Source organism: Papio anubis, chromosome 12, assembly GCF_008728515.1.
Source record: "Papio anubis isolate 15944 chromosome 12, Panubis1.0, whole genome shotgun sequence".
Classification (NCBI taxonomy): domain Eukaryota; kingdom Metazoa; phylum Chordata; class Mammalia; order Primates; family Cercopithecidae; genus Papio; species Papio anubis.
In genome coordinates this window covers 78667981-78689895 of record NC_044987.1, presented here as the reverse complement: position 1 = coordinate 78689895, position 21915 = coordinate 78667981, and the positions used below count along the sequence as shown (strand labels likewise).

General features: G+C 45.0%; 1 protein-coding gene across 1 annotated transcript in view; it reads right to left on the bottom strand.

Moving 5' to 3' along the window:
• NAV2 (neuron navigator 2) overlaps positions 1–21003 on the bottom strand; it is a 768631-nt gene extending 747628 nt beyond the window's left edge. The window contains exons 1-2 of the mRNA XM_021926842.2: positions 20925–21003; positions 15167–15821 (exon numbers count right to left, since the gene is read on the bottom strand). Of these exons, the coding sequence (XP_021782534.2) occupies positions 15167–15241 (75 nt within the window). The 5' untranslated portion in view covers positions 15242–15821; positions 20925–21003. The remainder of the gene's footprint in view (positions 1–15166; positions 15822–20924) is intronic.
• Positions 21004–21915: the final 912 nt, after the last annotated feature.

The window sequence follows — 21915 nt, the reverse complement described above, 5'->3', positions numbered from 1 at the left end:
GTTCAGGATGGGGGCTGCTGCCAGAGGAATCAACTATGTGATTAGGGTTAGAACTTTCAGCCCCACCCTCTGGGGAGGGGGAGAGGGGCTGGAGATTGAGTTAATCATGCCTGTATTGCGAAACTTCCATAAAAATCCATAATCATGGGATTCAGAGAGCTTCCATGTTGAAGAACACAGGGAAGTGCTGGGAGAGTGGAGCCCCTGGAGAGGCCTGGAAGCTCAATGCCCCTTCCCACACACCTTGCCCTGTGCATCTCTTCCATTTGCCATTTTCCAAGTTATATCCTTTATAAGCCGGTAATAATAAACAAACTGTTTTCCTGAGTTCTGTGAGCTATTCTAGCAAATCATCAAACCTGAAAAGAAAGTCTTGGGAACTTTCTGATTTATAGCTAGACAGTGAGAGGTACAGGTGGCCTGGATGTGCAATTGGCATCTGAAGTTGAGGCAGTCTTGTGGGACTGAGCCCTTAACCTGTGGGCTCTGATGCTAATTCCAGCCAGATAGTGTCAGAATTGAATTGAATCGTAGGACATGCAGTCAGAGAATTGATTGGTGTAGGAAAAGAACAACCCACATTTGGTATCAGAAGTATTCCGTGGACAGAAATGAATCACAATAGCAGAACTTCAGACATACCTGGGTTTGAATTTCAGTTTCATCATGAATTAGCTGGGGGACATCAGGGAAAATTATTCAACCTAAGTTTTCTCACCTGTAAAATGAGGATGATGATAATAATACCTTCAGAACCAACCCAAATGTTTATCAATAATAAACTGGATAAAGAAAATGTGGCACATGTACACCATGGAATACTATACAGCCATAAAAATGGATGAGTTCATCTCCTTTGCAGGGACATGGATGAAGCTGGAAACCATATTCTCAGCAAACTCACACAGGAACAAAAAACCAAACACCACATGTTCTCACTCACAGTGGGAGTTGAACAATAAGAACACATGGACATAGGGAGGGGAACATCACACACCAGGGTCTGTTGGGGGGTGGGAGGCTAGGGGAGGAATAACATTAGGAGAAAAAACTAATGTGGGTGACAGGTTGATGGGACCAGCAAACCACCATGGCATGTGTATATCTATGTAACAAAACTGCACATTCTGCACATGTACCCCAGAATTTAAAGTACAATTTAAAAAACCCTTCATCATCAGATTGTTGTAAAGATAATAGAACAGTGTCTGATATACAAAACACGTTCAAACAGTAACTAATTTTTGAATGACTGGATGATCAAATGAATTAACTGATAAACAAATAACAACTAATACTGACTCAGTAGGTGCCAGGCATGTTTCTAAATGTTATTAACATGTTTAATTCTCAAAGTGGCTCTAAATGATAATAATACTATTATTATCCTCGGTTATAGATGAAGAAACTGAGGCACAGAGAAGACAACTAAGTTTCTCAGAGTCACATGTCCAAGAAATGGTAGATTTCAATCGCAAAACCAGGTAACTACAGAACCTGTGTTCTTCTCACTATGACAATGGCAGATGGCAAGTCCCCAATAATTACAGATGTTATCTATTGCTATTATATTATTATTTATGCTGCAGAGCAGTGCTTGCTTTCCAAACAGGTGTGTGTACTCCTGGTGGTATACAACATTATTTTAGGTGGTACATTGATGAACTTTTAAAAAATCTAATGATCATGGTTTTATTTCAATAGGTATTAGAAAAGTAAGTAGCTCATCAAAACCCAAGGTCTCATTGATGTTATCCTTGTGACAAAGCTCAATTTTTTTAAAAAAAATGAGTCGGTTTAAAAACACATAAGGTGGGCTGGGCGCGGTGGCTCAAGCCTGTAATCCCAGCACTTTGGGAGGCCGAGACGGGCGGATCACTTGGTCAGGAGATCGAGACCATCCTGGCTAACGCGGTGAAACCCCATCTCTACTAAAAACAATACAAAAAACTAGCCGGGCGAGGTGGCGGGCACCTGTAGTCCCAGCTACTCGGGAGGCTGAGGCAGGAGAATGGCGCAAACCCGGGAGGCAGAGCTTGCAGTGAGCTGAGATCTGGCCACTGCACTCCAGCCTGGGCGACAGAGCGAGATCCGTCTCAAAAAAAAAAAAAAAAAAAAAAAAAAACACACATAAGGTGGTAGTAATATGGTAGAAATTAGATCAGTGGGATGTTAATGTCTAATAATGGTTGTGATGGAGAATGGCACAGGCTTTGGAGTCACACAGAACTGGCTTCAAGACCTGGTCTACTACTTCTAGCTGCTGGACTCATGAGAAAGTTACCTAACTTCTCTGAGTCTTTACTTTCCTATCTGTAAAGTGGGAACAATAGCACTCTCTTGTGCATGCTATTCAAGTGAGGTTAAAGTAACAGTGTATTCCTGCACCTGCATCATAGGGCCTTACCAATTGCTAATCCATCTCCCTCTCCAACTCATCCCCCTCCCCATCCAGAGCCACTGTCCTCACTCACTTCCTCTCCATCCCCTCTACCTTATCCCCCAATCTGGCTGAAATCCATGATATCTGGGCATCATTATGGGAGCCTAGGGATTCTCCTCTTAATCTAGCTCCAGCAGGCAAATTCCTTCCACCACCTCAATTGTGTTGACAAGATTTGGAGACTCTGTAGGAATCCAAATGGGAAGATACTCCAGGGACACAAGCAGGAGTTAGAATTTTTTTTTTATTACCGTAGGCAAAGGGCTTCATGTTGTTCTACAAATGCAAACTGCTTATTTGCCGTTTCTCTCTTTGCTGTCCTATGGCAGGCCCTGCCAGTGATTGATGGCCACAACAAAAGAGAGCTCACACATCCCACACTCATGTTTTCAAGCTGCCTTGATCTCAGATGGCAGAGGAAGCTGGCTCCCTGGGCTTCATGTAATGACCTCAGGACTACGGATGGCATCCAGGGAGGAAGACACTTCAGAGCCAGGACCTTTAGCCTACCTTCCATGCAGAAGGATCCCCCCATCCCCAAAAGCAACCTAGATACCAAATGCCCACAAAAGGCTAGATAGACCAAGAAGTCAATGAATCTCACAGCAGTCCAGGAGCAAACTGAGACTCAAGGATAAGATGTGATACCCAGTCATGCCTGTCACTAAAGAGGTGACATGCTGGGATTGGAACCGAAGTCCACTGTAAAGTGTGACTTTTTCTCAGATTTCTATGGACAAGAAATTGTAGTCCCAAAGTAGACCCACTAAAACCTCAGTAACAAAATGCTTAGCAGAAGCTGAGAGACATAAAAAAGAGCTCACTTTTAGTCAGCACCAACAAAATACACCAGGTGCTGTGCTAAGTACTTTACTCATGTTATCTAACCTAATATAACCCTACAAGGTAGAAACTATTGCCATCCTCATTTTATAGTATCTAAACCAGTTTAGCGAGGTTACGAAATTTTCCCAAGATTAACAAGCCAGGACTTTCCGAGGCCAGGACTGAAACCCAGATCATTCCAGTTGTCACAGTTTTTTCCACCTCATCATTATGCTTCCTGTTTTCCATTGTCAAGAATTCCATCTCCTCTGGTATATTCCATCTGCCAGTTTGTGGGACCTAAGTAGACATTTATTTAAGTATCCACTTGATGCTTGTTTGCTCCATTGGACTGAGCTTTGTGAGGATGGGGCAGTTCAACGGGAAAGACAAACATTCAATAGATGATTCCATCACTCTCCTGACCATCTACCTCAAAGAGTACCTCCTGTTCTCCAGCCTTCTTCTTCCTTCCCATTCTACCAGATTTTGCCCAATAGATTAGAGATATCAATCACTGCCTGTCCACTCATACCACCTTCTGGAGTGATCCACCCTCAAAGGTTAGGCTGTATACCATGTGACCCTGTCCCTATCCTAGCGATAATTGACTGGCCAAGGGACAGACAAAGAACTTGGGTGGCTGATCTATCTCTATGGACTTGCTTTGTTTAAATAAATATATATTTCTGACACTTGTTAAAATAGTCAAAGAGACTTTATGTAAGACTATTGCAATAAAAGCAAAAATTTTAATAGGGGAGAGAGATTGAGCTCAACTCCAAATACAGCAAAGACAGCTGAGGATTTATAGCCTATGGGCAGAGTGATAGGTGATCAGTGGGTGGGAAATTACCAAAAGGACATGTCAAGGATAGGGGGCTTCTTGCTAAACTGACCTAACAGGATGCTTGCTACAGATAGGTCAAGGACACATACATCAAAGGTAGGGAATGAGGAACTTGATCAGGTCTCAAGGGTGGGAAGATTGTGCTAATAATTGACTTAGCATAGTTCTTGCTAAGACCAGGCTGGCAGGCCAAAGACAGGATGGGGGCCAAGGCTGAGATTTGGCTGAAGAGACAGCTCAGAAGAGCCTAAATGAAGTTTAGTCAAGGAAAGAGTCTTTGTCAATTTCTAGGCACAACAAGATGGGATAAGCCAATCAGATCAGCTCATAACTCTGAACTAAGAAACCCAGTGGGAAGTTCTCAGTAGACAGTGATATTGAAAGAGACGAGTAGTGATGGTGGGTGGGGGCAATGAGGATCAGCCTTGAAGGGAAGAGGGAAGAGAAAGAAACCATGAGAAGCAGTGGATGAAGAGTACTGGGAAGCAGAGAAAGGACCTGCTGAACCAAGACAGGCAGAGAGGTGACTTGACAGCCAAAGAGGCACCCATGGCGGCATCTTGAGCCCCTGATTTCCTGAAGCCTGACTGACACTCAAAGGAACAACCTTAATTAGCATCTGTTTGCTCAAAGCTGTTTCTCTTGAATGTCATTCTATTTTTTGGAAAGAATAACACCATTCCACCTTCTCTTCTGGGTAAGCATTTCTAAATCACTGGTGACATCATTTGTTTCTATTTCAGAACATTCCATGGGCTTCAACAGGACACCGACTCTGCCCTCAGAAACGGAGACTCCTCATTACTTGCTCTCACAATTTGCCCCATTGTGCTGCAACATGTAAGGGCATATTTTGCACTGATTTATTCAGTACATCCCCTTTTGGGTACATCTGAGCCACAGTTCTTGCCTCTTATCTTACCTCTAAATGATCAGCCGACACAGACATCAATGAAATGACCTTCCAGGTCACCTGTCACCATGGACCATGGAAATTCAAAGGGAAAAGGCATGTCTCTACAGTGGGGGTGACAGGGATAATAGATTCACAATAATAAAACTGGGTCTTCACAGTTATGAATCTCCACACACAAAAAGACTCACAAATGCAGAACTTTTACCTCTAAGCAGTGCTGCCAGACACCGTTTCTCCCATCCCAAATCAAAGACAATCTCCTTTCTAAGGAACTACTACCACAAAGAATCTAACTCAAAGAGTCAAAGGAGAGTCCTAACTCTCCCTTTTACCCTCTCATTTGGAATGTTGACTGTCACTCATTCATTCAACAAGTATTTCCTAATCATCTACTGTGTGCCGAACACTGTAATATGTGCTCTGAATACAGAAACAAACATGAAACTGAATGGCTAGTAAAAAAGAGAGACTTTCAGCAAACAATTAAATACAGACTTATACACGTGAGATGCAAAGGGTATCTAAGAACAATCCTTTGTCCTAGTTTTTAGCTTCTCATGATGATTTTCTCATATCATAAAGGATTTTTACTTATTGCATTTTTAAATTATAACAGTAGAAACAAGGAGAAATATTTTAACTGAAATTTAGAATCAATACCTCTGTGTAAGAGGTGGGAAGAGGGGATCTGAAAGAACCTTACTCACCTAAGAAGCAGACAAAGACTTGGATTCTGAACGTAAAGTTACAGTGTTCCCAGGTATCCAGATTGGTACCTCTATGATGGCTTCACAAGAGATGAAGGACATAGGATCTTGCTATTTGTAACCAAGATACTGATTCCTGTCCCTCAAGTCTCACTGTGACCCTAGAGATTCAAGGGAACATAGATGCTGGAAATGGACACAGCTTTGGGTAACTTTATCTTTACTTACTCAGCTTAAGGAAGAAATCCCCTGTACACCCAAGCCCAGTTCTTAACTTTCCTCTCTAACATATGCAGTTACACGGCTCTGGCTCATTCCCCAAATGACCTCCAGTTCCTATGTCAGGAATCACCCTGACTTGGCTTCTTCAGCCACCTGTCCCAGTCCCATCTTTGCCTCTGCTTCCTCCCCACAAATGAACTCAGAATGTACATGCAAGGCTGCAGTGTTGTTCCTCATCTTTGGAAGAAGCTGCATTGTAAAAAACATCCACTCCTGCTCTGCCATCCGCATCTCCTCTCATTTCTCTTCCCAGCCCCCACATCCCTCTCTTTCTAATTATCCCAACGAGAAAGAAGATTAAAAATTAATGCCCTAAGGATGGGAGTCAGAGATGTCATTATTGTGATTCAAACCCCAGGCATAGAAGAATCTGATCTAAGCTTTAGAAGCAAACTAACCTAGGATGGGTTTTGGAAAACCTTGATTAATTGTAACTCACCTCTAGGTAACCAGGTTTTTTTTCCTGGTGCTGAGGTTATAGGGGATGCCACAGAGTGTATCAAATGAAATTCAAAACATTTTTCAAGTAAAAATGCAACTTGTAAGGGGTGTCTTAGACACACATAAAAAGGTTTAACCTAATCCCTACATGCCAGGGTCCTGTGCATTGTAATTTAATGTGTGGAAAGACGAAGTCAAAGTAGTTATTACAGGATTGCTACATAAAGGAAGATTTTGTTGTCTCCACTGACTGTACTACTAAAACAGAAAAGTATACTTTCCTTTAGAAAAATGTGCATAACACAAGTTTAAATCAGAAGGAATTTTATGTGACCTTCAGTTAACCAAAAGGAAACTCAAATGCAGTCGTAGCAGCCACCCATCCCCTATCCCCATTTTACTCCTTAAATAGGCCTCTTACAGGGATTTTTGTGAAATAATGCAAGGGAAACATATGATAAGAATTATAATAGATATCATTTAATACTTATGTGCTAAGTACTGTGTTGAATCGTCAAGTGCATTATATCTCATAATCCTCGCCAAAGGTTTTATTATTAGCATCTCAATTTTCATAATGAACATGGAGAGGCTAGAAAGGTTAACTAAATTATCCCACATAATAAAGTGTCAAAGTTATGTGATTAAAAAATACTAGACAAGCTAGGTGATATTGCTGCTCTTTCTCCCTCCAGTTTAAAACCATACTTCGGATAGTTTAAGAAAGGAACACATAATGACATAGTACAGACCAATAGGATAAAATTAAGTCTAAAGAGATCAGGTAAGTAAAAGGGCTTTAACAAATGTGCCAATCCTGGATCTCTACACAGGATGCCAGTGGGAAAGTTGGCACTTCGTACCACTTAGCATTAAATTTCATCCTTCTTTTGTGCTGAGGATTCAGTGGTTTGGTTTCTGGAAGCCAGTTTGGGATACAGCTGCAAAGCCAAAGTAAATTCAGTTTACTTATGTTCAATTTACTTATGTTCAAAGCTATCTTTGTGCAATTTACACGAATCAAATAAATGGAGAATGGCCACCTATGAGGGTGCCTGGATCATTGCTCAACTTCTAGCAGCTTTAAGGACCAAAAATAACCCAACTCTTCCAGCATCATTAAAATCAAGTCCAGAGAAACGTCAAATTTTCTCCACTGTTGAAAATTAAGCCAAAATAAAAAATATCAGCATTCATTTCTGCTGATTGAAGAAAGCCATTTTATTCCCTGGAAAACAACCCTAATACAGCCACAGTGAGGGTTAAGGTTTCATGAATTTTTGGGAAATGCAAGTCGGTACATAACAGCCAGCATCCATCCCAGCTGCAGCCCCCCAAAAGGCCACATGGTTCCCCTATGAGCTGCTTATTTAGTCCTCTCTTCAGTGTGCCTTTCATTTGGCCCCTTATAGGCAGAGCTCAAGTTCCCCCTCCTCCAGAGAAGCCCTCTCTGACCTCTCCAAAGCAGAAAGATGCTTACCTAATATCACAGTCACTGCTGATCGAATTGCCTCCCCCAAGACACTGGAAGTGCCCAGAGACAGGAGACAATATCTAAGCTCATCATCATGATCCCAGTGCCTCATGCTGTGGCTGGCTGGCACACAGTAGGTACTCAATAAATAAAGTAGGATGAATGAATAAATGAATGAATGAAGACTAATCGTGCTATCTCACATTCTCTTCATTGAGATGAAGGCAGGGAATTGGTCTGACCCCTTTGCCATCCTCTCCCCTGACCCTATCCCTGAATCAGGTCTCAAAGCTTACTGAATGGAGTTGCATCTCGCTACAGTCTCTCTCCATTCTTCTTCAGTGATGTGTGAAATGTGCTGTGGTAGGTCCTCCCTGTCCATCCTGAGCTCTTGCTTAACACTCCCTTCGTTCATGCCAGGAAGACAGGTGGGCCCTACAGGCAGCGACCTCTCAGAAGGCAGATCAGTTGTAACTGCTGCTACCTCCAGCTCCAAAGGAGCAACAACAAACACTGGCCCAGGCCAGGAAACAAGCATTTCAGTTCATCTGGGGAGCTGGGGCTGAAGCCTCATCCTCACCTAACATGTGAGTATCCATTAATCCAGACCCCTAACCACACCTTTAGCACCCCAGAGCTCATATCACTATGGCCAAGGAAAATCCCTCTAAAGTAGCTCAGCCTCACTACTGGCCTGGGATTGACCTTGGGGAGGGTGGTGGCATGCAGCCCTGACTTGCTGAATGACATGGGCATTGTTCCCAGGTAAACAAAACATCTGTAACATGTTATACAGGTACCATGCAGGACTGAAGAAAGAGAAATGGAAACAAGGGAGCCAGCCAGGAAGCTATGCCACCATCCAGGCAAGAATTCCTGGACCTTAAACTAGGGTGGTAGCAGTGAGGCTAGAAATTCCACTACTGATTGAAGAAGGCCATTTTATTCCCTGGAAAGCAGTCCTAATAACAGCCACATTGAGAGTGGGAGTGTGTGTGTGTGTGTGTGTGTGTACATACTTATGCATGGATGCAAAGAAGTTGGGAAAATAATTTTTAATTACTGGCAAGGTAAAATTTCAGTGGGGTCCTGGAGTCTAGCAGACAACATAAGTTGTGGAACCCTAAAGAAGTCCCTGAATCACAGATTTTACATCTGTAAAACAGGTTAATAATACCTGCATCATGGGTTTGGGGTATCTAAATGAGGTAAAGTAAAAGGAGTGCTAGTTCCTCCGTGGCACACAGGGATTGCTCAATATAAGTTAGTTACTTTCCCTGCCTTTACCCCATTGATCAAATTTTTTTAATCCTTTCCAAAAACTTCACTAAATCTAACCACTTGTACTTGGAAAAATTACTTTAAAGCACTTGTTTTCCTTCTACATCTAAAAGGAATAACAATTGCCCTGTTTCCACCGGCACAAACCAAGTGCAAAGTCACTTCTAGCATGAGAAGCATTAGAAGGTGTCATTACTTCAAGTTGCTCCATCCAGAGGGCTGCCAGTCCCCGTCAGACACCAATGCAATGCATTGAAGATTGGCAACATCTGAGATTCATCCGCCTCCATCTGCTAGGTCTAGTCACTAACGCAAATCCTCTTGCTTCTTCCTTCAAATCGTGACTTCAATATGCCTTTTTCTACTCACCAGACCCAGTCTAGACTTCCTTCATTGAATGTTTTGATGACTGGAGAGAACTCCTGAATGTCCCCTCGAATCTTATTTCTCCCTCCTCTCTCTATGAGTAGACAACATATTAAATCTAAGAGGATCAGATTCACCTCATGACCACAGGGAAAGAGGAATCTCAATCCTATAAGCAACATTCATTCATTCAACCAATATTTACTGGGAGCCTATTGATGAAAAGATGGAGAAGACCTCCTCAAGGAGCCAACCATCTGGTTCAGAGATGTGACATGTGGGAAAATGTCTGGGACATAAGGAGAATGTGGTGAACTCCTACCCAGGCTGCACTTAAGCAAGGTATAGAAACAGGAGGAGGATCCATTCTACATGGAGGATAAATGAGGAGTCTGGGAGTGAGGGCCTTCTGGGTGGGTGGGCATGACACATAAACAAAGACTCAGAACTAGGCGGAAATGTAAGGTCTGTTCAGGAAAGAGCAATCAGAGCTTTACAAGAAGAGAAGTTTTGGGTAAGAGAATCGGAGAATATAGTAATCACAGTAATCCCCACTTACTGAATACTTATGTGACAGGCACAGTGCTGAGCACCTTGTAACCTATGTATATGTAAATACCACTGGGGAAACAGCTCCAGGAGTGTATAGAATGCCTCCAGGTTTAACACTGAGGTCAATGAGACTCCAGTGAGATTCTAGCTTTCATCTATTATACCCTAGAAGTCAGTGACAATGTAAATTGCCAAGGACTAGAGAGGATGGCTCCTTCTGAAGGAAGACACAGTGGGAAACCACTGAGTAGGATGACAATAGCTGGACTCTGGGACAAATAGTCTAGCCAGGAATGGAGAATAAACTTAAGAAGAAGAAATGGAAACAAGAAAGCCAGCCAGAAGGCTATACCACTACCTGGGCAAGAATTCCCAGACCTGAAACTATGGTGGTAGCAGTGAAACTGAAATAAGCACAGACAGGCACCAGATACATGTGGCACAGGAAAAAGTAGGGCTGATGACTGAATGAAAAGGTGGTGGGCCTGTGAGGTGGGAGGTCAAACAATTCTGAGTTGCAAACCCAAGTGACGAGGAAGTTGCGAATGCCATTAATAAAAATGAAGACAAGAGGCTGACGGGGTAAATATGACAATATATTGCCCTTTGAAGGGCAGGGTTTGGCAGATCCAGAGCAGTTCAGCCAACCCTGGAAATTTTAATTACACTGAGCCTGAGTTCACACTCTCCAAAGTCATTTTTAAAAACTGGCTCCAGGATGCTTTCATGCTGAGAAGCTGACAGCTAGGAGAATATTCAAACTGAACCGTCTTTGTCACTACTCAGTCATCAAGCATCTTTAAAAAAAAAAAACCAACAATTCTTATTTTACAGTGTTCATCCTCTGTGGGAAACCTCTGTCTGTGAAGGACAAACTTCTAAAGAAGAGTAGAGAAAAATCAATCAAAAAGTCATTCCCTTGACTGATCAATAGGTGTCTGTCAGGGAAATTTTACTTCTCCCATCTATGCTAGTTAAGTAGGTTCTTAGAGCACTGAACAATACTTACCTCACTGAATTTCTCTATGCAGAAGCCCCCTGCGTCCCCAGCTTTTTCCTCACTTCAGCACAGAATTTGAATCTGACAAGAGCTAGGGATGCATAGGGAGCTGCCATCTATATGTGGAACCCAGATAAGTCTTCAAAGGAATAGGGAGGGGCTTTGAGAGCTCCGAATGATAACCTCTCCTGGCACAAGGGACAAGTGGGCACATTCACATCTGAGGGCTGCCTCCTGATCTTCCCACGGCCAGCCACTAAGGTCTCTGCTCAGAAGACACCTCCTGAGGGAGGCATCCCCTTACACCCAGCTAAAGTTCATCCTCTTGGGGCAAGAGAAGAGGTCTAGATCTTGATATCTTATGTATCTGTGGCTGCATAGGTGTGTACAAGGTAGAAAAATTCATCTTCATTGATTTGTAAGCTTTAAAAGCACACATTTTACTGACTCTAAGTTATACATCAATTAAAAGGGAAATTCAAGAATAATCATAAATATGAAATGTGTACCTCTCTCACTCACTACACCAACTTTGCCCTCTTTATTTTCTTTAGAGCATAGGCCAGTGTCTGGAAATAGATGGTGTAGTTATTTGCCTGTTGTTGATTTTTCAGAAAGGCACTGTCTACCACAGTGGCCACTAGCCACATGCAGCTATTGAAGTTTCAACTAATTATAACTCAATAAAATTTAAACTTTGGCCACACTAGTGACATTCCAAGTGCTCTGTAGCCAGATATGGCTAGTAGCTACTGATTTGTACAGTGCACGAATAGAACATTTCTCATCATTGCACGAAGTTCTATTGGAGAGCACTGATCTAAAACATAGGCTTCAAGAAAAAAGTGGCTTTGTATGTCTGGTTTATATTTAGCTCTTAGAAAGGTGCCTGGCACAAGGAGACACTTCATAAATACTTGTTGAATAGATGAATACTGGAATTATGTACTATCAAAAAACAGAGCCCAAACCAAAAACCTGAAAACATCCTAAATGTACATCTATAAGGGATTAGTTATATAAATGTTGGCACTTCTGCAGTGCAACTCTATCCAGTGACTAAAAGGCATGAGTTGGGTGTGTATGTAATGACTCAGACAGACACCCACATTATTTTAAATGATAAAGCAAATTTCCTAAAAATATGTATAGCATGAATCCATTTTATTAAGAAACACAAACCAAAAAAAGTCAAGAATAATATGTACCAAACTGTTAATAGCAGTCACTGCTAGATAGAATTAGAGAAATGAGAAATTTATTTATATTCTGTATTCTTCTATGATGTTCAAATTTGTGATGTGCATATATTACTTGAGTTTTTTTTTAAAGATTTAAAACAAAATCACATGCAACCTGCTAAGAACAAAAGGAAAAGAAGAAAGCCCACATTGTAATCTATACCAAGGATATGTAGAACATTTCTTAAATATTTACCAAGGGCCAAAGTCCTTCCCAGCTTTATTCCATTTAATCTTAATAATATCCCTATAATAAAATCCCTATTGTCCTATGCTGAAAATGTAGACTCTAAAAATCAGAGAGATTATGTAGGTTTCCCAGGGTTGCACAGCTAGCACAGACCACCACTGGCATTTGAACCCAGGTCTCTAGTTCTATAGTCCATGACACTTTTCACTGCAGAAGGTATATGCATGTACCTACAAAATTCCAGATCCTAGTTGGCCCTAAACTAGCCATTTCATCCATATGAAACCCCAAAACAATCACCAAGCTACAACCAGGTGCGTGAGAAGTGGCTTTTGCTTCTTGGGACGTTGGGAAATACAGCAAAATTGAATCTAGCTAGCCCTCTGCCTTGTCTCTTGACTTATCCCACAATTGTCTTTCCCTAAACACCCCTTACACACAGACAGAAATGCCAGGGGGATCTGGTGCCAATGAATGCTTGGTAACTTAAGCATGCTGGTGGAGACTTCCCAGCTCTCCAGCAGATGCCTCGATTGTGCCTTTGTTGGATTTTCAGCCAATCCCCCCAAAGAGGATTTTTCAGCTCACCCGAAGTATATGAGCCAAAACACTGTAGAGTCGCCTTTCAGCTTCGTGGACAAGACATTCCAGGCTGCACGCTGAGAGGCTTGTTTAGCTTCACACTTGACGCAAATGGGGTGTATGTTTACCCACAAACACACACATTCACACACCAACAGAAGCTGCTGCCGCCAACAGAAGCTACTGCAGTGGCGGTATTTCTAGAAGCCCAGAAACTGTACTCTGAGCAATGTGGAACTCGATCACAATGCCTATCAGGAAAAACAATCTAATTCTTTCTAAGCAAAGTTTCAACCACAGCCCAGAAAATTCAGTAGAAGATGAAATGTAATACTCTATTAAGCCTTATTTTGCCAGCGCAAGTGAGAGCTCACCCAAGCATGGAGAGTCATTAAAATGGATCTTACATATATCATTATAAATTTAATAATCGCCATGACGGCTAGAGTTCAAGTTAAAATGAATGTCAGCTGAGCATGACCAATTGATGTTACCCCAGCTGCCACAGAGCCTCACTTGGGGTTATATTCTACTTCCAGAGGCTCCATAGTACATGTGGACCCAACGCAGCCAGAGCCAAGAACAGATGGGAAATGCAGACATCTACACCTAGCCAAAAAGAAGCCATCATAATTGCATATTATCTTGCTGTACCAGCCCAATTAAAATTGTCTACAGTGTCAGAGGTCCCAAATGTTCCTCCGCTAAGTGTCTGGATATCAAACTTGGCTAATACTTAGTCAAATGCAGTCAATCCTGGGTTCTGTTCACAGCTATTATTGATTTTTCTCCAATCTCTCAGAAAGCTTCTGTAGAAATAGGAGTAGACAGGTCTAGTAGGTTATACACTTAATAAATCAAACATCACAAAACAAATCCCACTTATCTAGGTTCCCAAGATAGTGGGCATTCTTCCCAAATTATAGTGATGGCAGCTTCGGAAATTGAATTTTTTGTTAGGAATGGAGTCAATATTTATGTTTATAAATGTTTATTTCTGTTTATTTTTATCCTTGGAAGTTCAGAGAAAATGCGATTCAAAATCCTTTTATACACACACACACACACACACACACACACACACACACACAGAGGCATATAAAATTATAGGGAAGAGTCAGAAGGACAATTTTCATCTCCATGTGTATTTCACACTGGGAAGAGTCAATCTTTGAGACTCAGGTGGAGAGGGATATCCACACCACTCTGAAAGAACACCAGAAGTCTTTTTTTTTTTTTTACCATCTACAACATTTCAAAGGAAATATCAGAAATTATTTTCAGTTTAACACAAGCTTGGACTCTGCTAGAGCTGTATTTAACCCTTGCCACCCCCCGGTCCTAGCTACGCCCCAAGAGTGAGAAGATACAGCTTCAACTTTCTTCCTAGACAACCAACTACTCTATGCTACTCCCGAACGCGTCTGCCTTTTAAAGACAAGTTGAACTTTAACTGGTAGACACAGGTCCTGGGTGACTGCAGCTTTCAGGCCAATGACAGCAAATGACCTATACTCAACAGGCCATTTTAAACGGCTGTGACATTCTCACAGATAGGGCCAAAGAGTGCAGTAGAATATGTTTTTGATCCATAAACACAAGAGCCAGCCAACCACACAGAGAATAATTCAAACAAAACCTCCACTGTCAGGAGCAACATTTCCAAAAGGTGCTAAGAGTGTGTGAATCCCGAAGGGGGCTTCAGTACAAAGAAACTCATATTGGACTTTGAGAACACCAACATTTTTTGTTAACTTCCTCAGTTAACAGTTATAAATCTTTGCCTTTTTGGCTGCCAGGACTGAATTTTTTTCCCTTTTCTTTATCTTTCTTCTTGCCTACCAGTAAGTCAAGACACCCAGCATCAAGACATAGCAAACCTCAAGCCACCATGCTACCTCCTTCTGGAGAGAAAGACAGACAAGCATACTCAATGATGACCACCTATGCTCTCTGAATCACACTTAGCAATTCCAGCACCATAATCCAATCAACCAACAAAGTTCTGCCACTTACCCTCTTTTGATCTTCCAGTCCGTGGGTAACGGGCTTTCTCTTCTGCTGTTGGCTGGACTCAGAAACTGATTCCATTTCCCAGAAATAAAATCCTCTCTCTCCTTCAGCGATGCTTCCAAATCCACAGAGGAACAAAATAACCCACACAAAAGTGATGCATGCAACCGCCAGACAGAGTTCCCGCCAGCCAGGGAAATTAGCACCACCTCTTCAAAGGTCTTCCTGTCTTCTTAAAATCCACTCGGGAACCTCACTCGGCACCGCTGCCTTTGCAATGAGGGTGACTGCTGCCGGCATCATGAGAGCTAAGTCTTGGGGTTTTACTTTAGGTCTGAGACTCGCTTCATGAGAGCCCAGAGGACAAATCTGGGCAAAGACAAGTCCATATCCTGAGGCACACACCACATTACTGCCCCAGAAACCCTTTCCTTCACTGTCTCCTTGGCATAGATAATTTATATGTCAATAACAATGTAAATGGGCATTTAATCCACCAAGCTGATAACATCCACATCCCTCTCTGGCAGCCCCTGACTCCCATAAATCACTGCAAACACTGCGCGGAAAGCCGCCCCTCATGGCTCCTGCAAGCGTTCATCACAGTGGTGGCTCCCCTCCTGGGCTGTCGTCTTCCTTCATGGTGTAAGACCCATACCTGAGGAGAAAACGTTCAACAGTCAGATTTGTCTTTTGTAGAAAAGTACAGATTTGAGCTGTCTTTCCCACCATCTGGAGCCACATAGTGAGGCCTGAACCAAGCAGCAGCCGATGATCTTTTTCCAAGCTCCTCTGAGCACATTAATAGACAAGCAACCTCCAGGGGCCTCACAGGCTCCCCACTTCTTGTGTTCTGGAAATAAGCACACCGGAGCTGGAAATGAGTTATCTTTCAAACTTCCATGGGGGGCATCGTCATCATCATCATCATCATCATCATCATCAGAGGAATAAGGCACCAAAGTATGAAGAGACAGGGAAGCAATGGTCTGTGAAGCACAAAGCATCAACATTTTTCCCCCAATTACAGCTGCAGGAGGCAGTGTATGGCAGGCAAGACACCAGGGTCCTCAGGGAGGGTGAGAAAGAGCAGCAGAGATTGTCTCAGGGACGAAAAGCAACTGACTACAGAGCTGCATTCCCTGCCTGGGAACCTGCAGATAGAGCAGACACTCAGTCACCTCCTGGCTGACGTCACAGAGGCTCAGAGGGACAGGGAGGGAGGAGAAAGGAAGGGACCTCTGCACCAAGAAAAATATTCATACTTGGTACACTCTCCCATAAACAGTCCAAGAGGTGGGGACATATCTGAGAATCCTGTGAAGATATATCAACAAGTAATCATGAATGCCTCCTCCCATAGCACCAGCACCATCAGGAAGGAAAGGAATGGGGGGTGGGGAGCTCTTTACTAAAAGGCACTAGTCTTGCCAGCATTTGTAATGAACGCACTAGCCATTCCACAATTCAGGCCATGCCAGCCTCCGGGAAAGCTGTGGCCAGATCCGGCCGCAGCGGCATTAGACAGAAACCCACAGACCCTCCCTTGCAGCTGTCCTGACTGGTGGCTACTTTGGAATAAGGCCGAAGCCATCCCCTATCACAAAAGGCTTCCGCACAGCTCAGTGCCAAAGCAGGTTAAGAGGCGGACATGAGACTCCGCCACAGAGGGCTTGTAAGCGGGAGGAGGAGGAGGAGGAGGAGGAGGAGGAGGAGGAGGAGGAGGAGGAGGAGGAGGAGGAGGAGGAGAAGTACTAGCAGATGCTTGGGAGAGAAGCTGCAGAGGGGATGTGACTTCACAGGTACATCCCTCTTAATTGAAGGCTTCTCCCACACACATGAAACACTCAGCCAGAACAGATTTCTGCAAGTGAATTCCCAAGTCACAGATGTTCTGAATTTGGTAAAAATCAGTGAGGAGCAGAATGTTCAGAAGGTTATCTTGTATATCCAAGAGTGGCTGACATTATAGACAAAATGACTGAAGCCCTCTGCTGACCCAGGAAGTAGCTGAGTTTTTAGAGAAAAGTAGACACCCTCTTGTTGCTCACCACTGCTCTCTCCACAGCCCCTTCAAGGGATCCCTTGCAAAGGTGAAACCTCAGAATCATTCTTTTTAGTTCCAGACCACAATGCAAGTAAACTCTGATAAACTGGCTATAAGCATTACCCTTTTCTGAATCCAACTGAAACCTCAAACTAAAAGACTCAGGCAGACCTAGGTTCGAATCTCAACGCTGCAGCTTCTTGTGTGACCCTGAGTCAGTAACTTAACCTCTCTGAATCTCCGTTTTCTCATCTTTAAAGTGAGGAGAATGATACCACACAAAATTGGAAAGATCAAGATCACCTATTGACACAGAAGAGGTGATCAAATGATAATTGCTAACATGTACTGAATGTTTGCTATATGCTGAGTGCTAGCTACTGCTTCATATATTCATTTATTCAGCAAATCTCTGTTAAGGTCTTGTGTGTGTCACTTCTTTTGCTTCAAATAGAGAAGTTTAGCTTTGTATTCAAGATGAGACAACTGAAGATAAGAGAGGTAAGTAACTTGCCTAGAGTTACACAGCAAGGAAGTATGGGTCTAAAATTTGAACCTAGGTCTGACTTCAAAGTTCCTGCTCATATCCATGCTGCTCTGGAAGAAGTACTGTTGTTTGGCTTTTCACAAGCAGGCTGAGTTCAGAATCTATACTTTTCATAGCTACTAGCCCTCCTCATGAATAATAATAAAAGAAAAAAAAGCCAGGTGCCAAAAGGGTCTCCTGCTTGGAAGGCCTTCTCCATTGGGGCTGCCTCATTGACAGCTCTGGACTTTCTCTGTATCTGAGAACAGCTCTGCACTCTGCGCCAGGCCCCTGTGCTGGAGCTCTCTCCTGGGTGAGACCCTGTCATATCCCATCACACCAGCCGGCGCACACGCCCCAAGTGCACATGGGGACAGACGCTCTCACCACAGAAATACCTCCCAACCAGCAGGAAGTGGGAGGATGTTCAACACCTCCTGTGAGTCTTTTGTTTTTTTCTAGGAGTCAGTCTCCACCAGTTCTGGGGCTGTTGCTGTCCTTATGCTGGAGCCAGAGAGGAGAGAGTCACAGGAGAAAGAGGAGAAGCAAGGATGCTGTTGTCAGCTAGCTAGCTGCCACATCCAGTCTATTTCCTGACTGAGCAGAGGAGACTTCAAGAGAGTATGCCCTGATGTAAAAGCTCTGGTTTCTTACTGCCAGGGAAATCTCAGGATATTTAAATACACTTGAATGAAAATGAGCTGAAAGAAAGGACTCAGTCAGGGAACATTTAACTGAATTGTTGAGAAATGAACATGCTTGCTGGATTGATCCCTAAATGCAGCAATGTATCAGCCGCTTCTCCTCTCTGTGTCATAAGTCAGCCAGGAGCAGCTGCAAGGGAAAGGAGAAAAAAGAGAAGGCCTGGCCAAACTGCACCATAAGATGAGTGGGGAGCATTGAGGGCAAGCCCTGGCTTCTCCTCAAAGTTCAGACGACAAGCCCAGTCTTACTGAATTTCTTCTGAACGCACTGCCAAGACTTTTTCCTGCCTGGTACAAACAGCCTCCAAAGGCTTCAAACTCCCATTCTACATCTCCCCAAATCCTGCTTCCTCTGAGCAATCCCCCAGGGGTGGGGGGGGGGGGCAGAGATTAAAGACAGGTTTGGAGATATAGCCTAGTACATAGATGGTACAGGAAAAACTTCCTAGTCTTAGACGTAGAGGCATCCTTCAGAGGGACCCGCTGAAGTCCCTTCCTGCAGTAAAACTTCATTCCCTGTTAAATGCCAATTTAGGATTCCAGGTGCCAGACAAGTCACAGGCCAGGCCTTCTTAGGTATAACTGACTCCTTCTGCCGTGGGTATTGGAATTGTGAGCCCAGCTTTGGTAAAATATCCTTAGATTTTTCCAAATTTTTCAAAATCAGGTAATGCCCCTTTGGCCTTTTCCTCACTCCTGTCCCTCTCTCCAGTGGCTGCCGGGACTGGGGAAACTGGTTTTTAAATCTGGATTAAAGGTTGGAGGGTTAGGGGGTCTGACCTGTTTCATCTTATACCTGGAGTTAAGCTTCTAAAAGAAGGGTGCATCTAAAAGAGGGGTCTTTCCAATGGTCTAATTAACACTCATCACCAACATCGCACTTTTAATTAGCCCTTGGTGTCAATAGGGGAAACAGAAGAGCTTCTTGGAAATCTAGCTTTTCATTAATCAATCAATAAATAAGTTACGTAAGAGGTATGAAAGAGAACCAAGGAGGCATGGTAGTTTCTGGGCTGAGTTTCTAATCTAGGGGCTTTTTTGCTCCCAAAGGGAGCCAGCGAGGCGGCCACTTCTGCTAAGCCGCAGGGGAGGCAGGGCTGACCCAGCCGCCAACCCTGGCGCCTTTATCTGCGCACTGCGAGCTAGCGGAGCGTGCTCCCGCCTCTTCCCTGAAGAAAAGAAAGGATCACACACAAAAATAAGTCACTAGGGCCCCAGCTGGGCGATGCAGGCTGCCACCGCCACCGCCTGAGTCCCTTTGCAGGCAAGAAAGGAGCCGGCTCAGCGGAGCGCACACCCGGGAGGCACCGCGGCTCCTAGTGCTCCGGCGCCCCCTCCCCGCCCGCGTCCTAGCCCGCCGCCCGCAGCTAACCGGAGCGTGGGAGAGCGAGAGCCAGGGGAACCGCAGGCCCGGCCTAGTTGCCCCCGGCGTGGGTCGGATCCGATCCACCTACACCGCGCCCACTAACACATACACACATATGGACAGACAGGCACAGCGAAGAGACACAGACCCACAAAAGCACAGCAGACACTCGCAGACATGCAGACAGACACACACACAGACTTACAGACGCACATCCATATACACAGATACCCACAGAAGCTCAGATCACAGACGAGGAAGCACACCCCCACAGAGGGACCCGCGCAGACAGGTACTGGACCTACATTCGAATACAGACGTAGCTAGAAAACACAGGCGCAGACAGAAAACACACATGCTCATAAATACACCTAGAGACTAGCACACAGAGAGGAGGACGCACATAGATCGAAAACACAGAGACGCCGACAGAAGGATCCACAAACAGCGGTACTCAGATACAAGCACCTGGAGAGGGCGTTCACAGACACCCATGCCAACAGCAAACACAGACCCACAAGCGGGGATACACCCAGAGACACAATCGCGCAGAGGGGAACCCACAGAGACACGCAAACAAGACAGTCAGAAACACAAGAACACGCACAGGAGGTGGCACAGCCTGAAGCACGTACGCCCAGAGGGACACACACCCACTCCGGATGGGGGCGTGCGCAGTGTCGCTGGAGACCGGGAAAGTGCGCCCCCCGAGCTCGCAGAGCAGCCTCGGAGCACTGCGCCGCGCGCCCGCCCCGCATCTGCTGGGGAAGAGTTTCCCAGCGCATCTGTGAACAAGGGCCCGCCGGCCGTCATCGTGCAGGGGTGGCTGTGAGTCCGCTGGCCCGGTATCTATGCTGCGGCCAGGCAGCTTGAGAGGCCCTGGCCTTTGGTCAGAGTCCGGAAGCAGAGGTGTGGCCCCCGAGCCTCTCAATGAGGGGCCGGCCCTCTCCCCAACGGCAGTCTCCGCCCTGCTCTGGACCCCGGAGCTCAGCACAGAGCATCCCCAAGTCCTCTCCTCCTTGCCCATCCAGTTGCACCGCAAACTTTCCCAGGCTGGTCCCGCCACCGGGCAGTCCAGCCCGACCCGACCTGGGGGAGGCAGCGTAGGGGGTTCCTACCTGCGCCCACACCGGCTTCGCGGAGCCGCCTCCTCCTGCCGGTCTCGCACCGCACTCCGGCCCGCGCTTCTCAGCCGCGGCCGCTGCCGCTGCAGCCGCTCCTTGCCCTCCCGTTACCCGGGAAACCGCCTCCTCCTCCCTCCCACCAGCCAACCAGTGCAGTTCACATGGCGCCTCGCTGCCAATCGGCGGCCTCGCCACCCCGGTCCCCTTCCAGGGTCCTGAGCCCTTTCCCAGGCTAGGGGACCAGAGAAAGAGAGAGGGTCTCTCCGGAGCTGCTGCTATTCGATGGCAGGCCTGCCAGGCAGAGACATGCCAATCCTGCCTGCTAGCGCCATTCTTCTGTGGGACAGACGCACCTGATACTTTAATGAAGACCTGCATCGTTGGACAACCTGAGTCAGAAGATGCCTCCGGGCACCTGGTTCAGCTTCCCACTAAATCCAGGAATCCCCTGGACAGGATCCCATCAGGGAGCTGTCCAGCCTGTGTCCAAACACCTCTCTCGATGGAGCTCTCTGAAGCTCTCAAGACAGTGCTTATTGCCTTCCGGGTTGTAGAGCTCTTTCCAACACCAAACTGAAACCTGTCTCCATGCCAAGACCCGTCTCTGCTTCTTAGACATGTAGAACAAGGCTCTCTGGGCCACCTAACAGCCAGACCTTCTGTAACCTAGAGGGCAACGCATCCTATCCCCAAGGTTATGCATCTCCGAACAGTTATTCATTCTTCTTGTCTTACCCAGGGCCATTTTGCAATCTGGGAGGCTTGTGCTCCCCATGTTCCTTATCTCTCTTTCATGGAGTGACCTGGTACATACGTGCCCACATGACAGGATCTTAGGAACCCAGTACAGCAAATAAGACTTGAACTGTTGAAAAAAACTTATCTTCTCTCCTAAGTGGAGGTCAGGTCCAAAAACATGGAGTAAAAGGTGAAGCCAGACATGTCTGGAGAGGCACTAGCATGGACATTTCTCTCTTTCCACTCC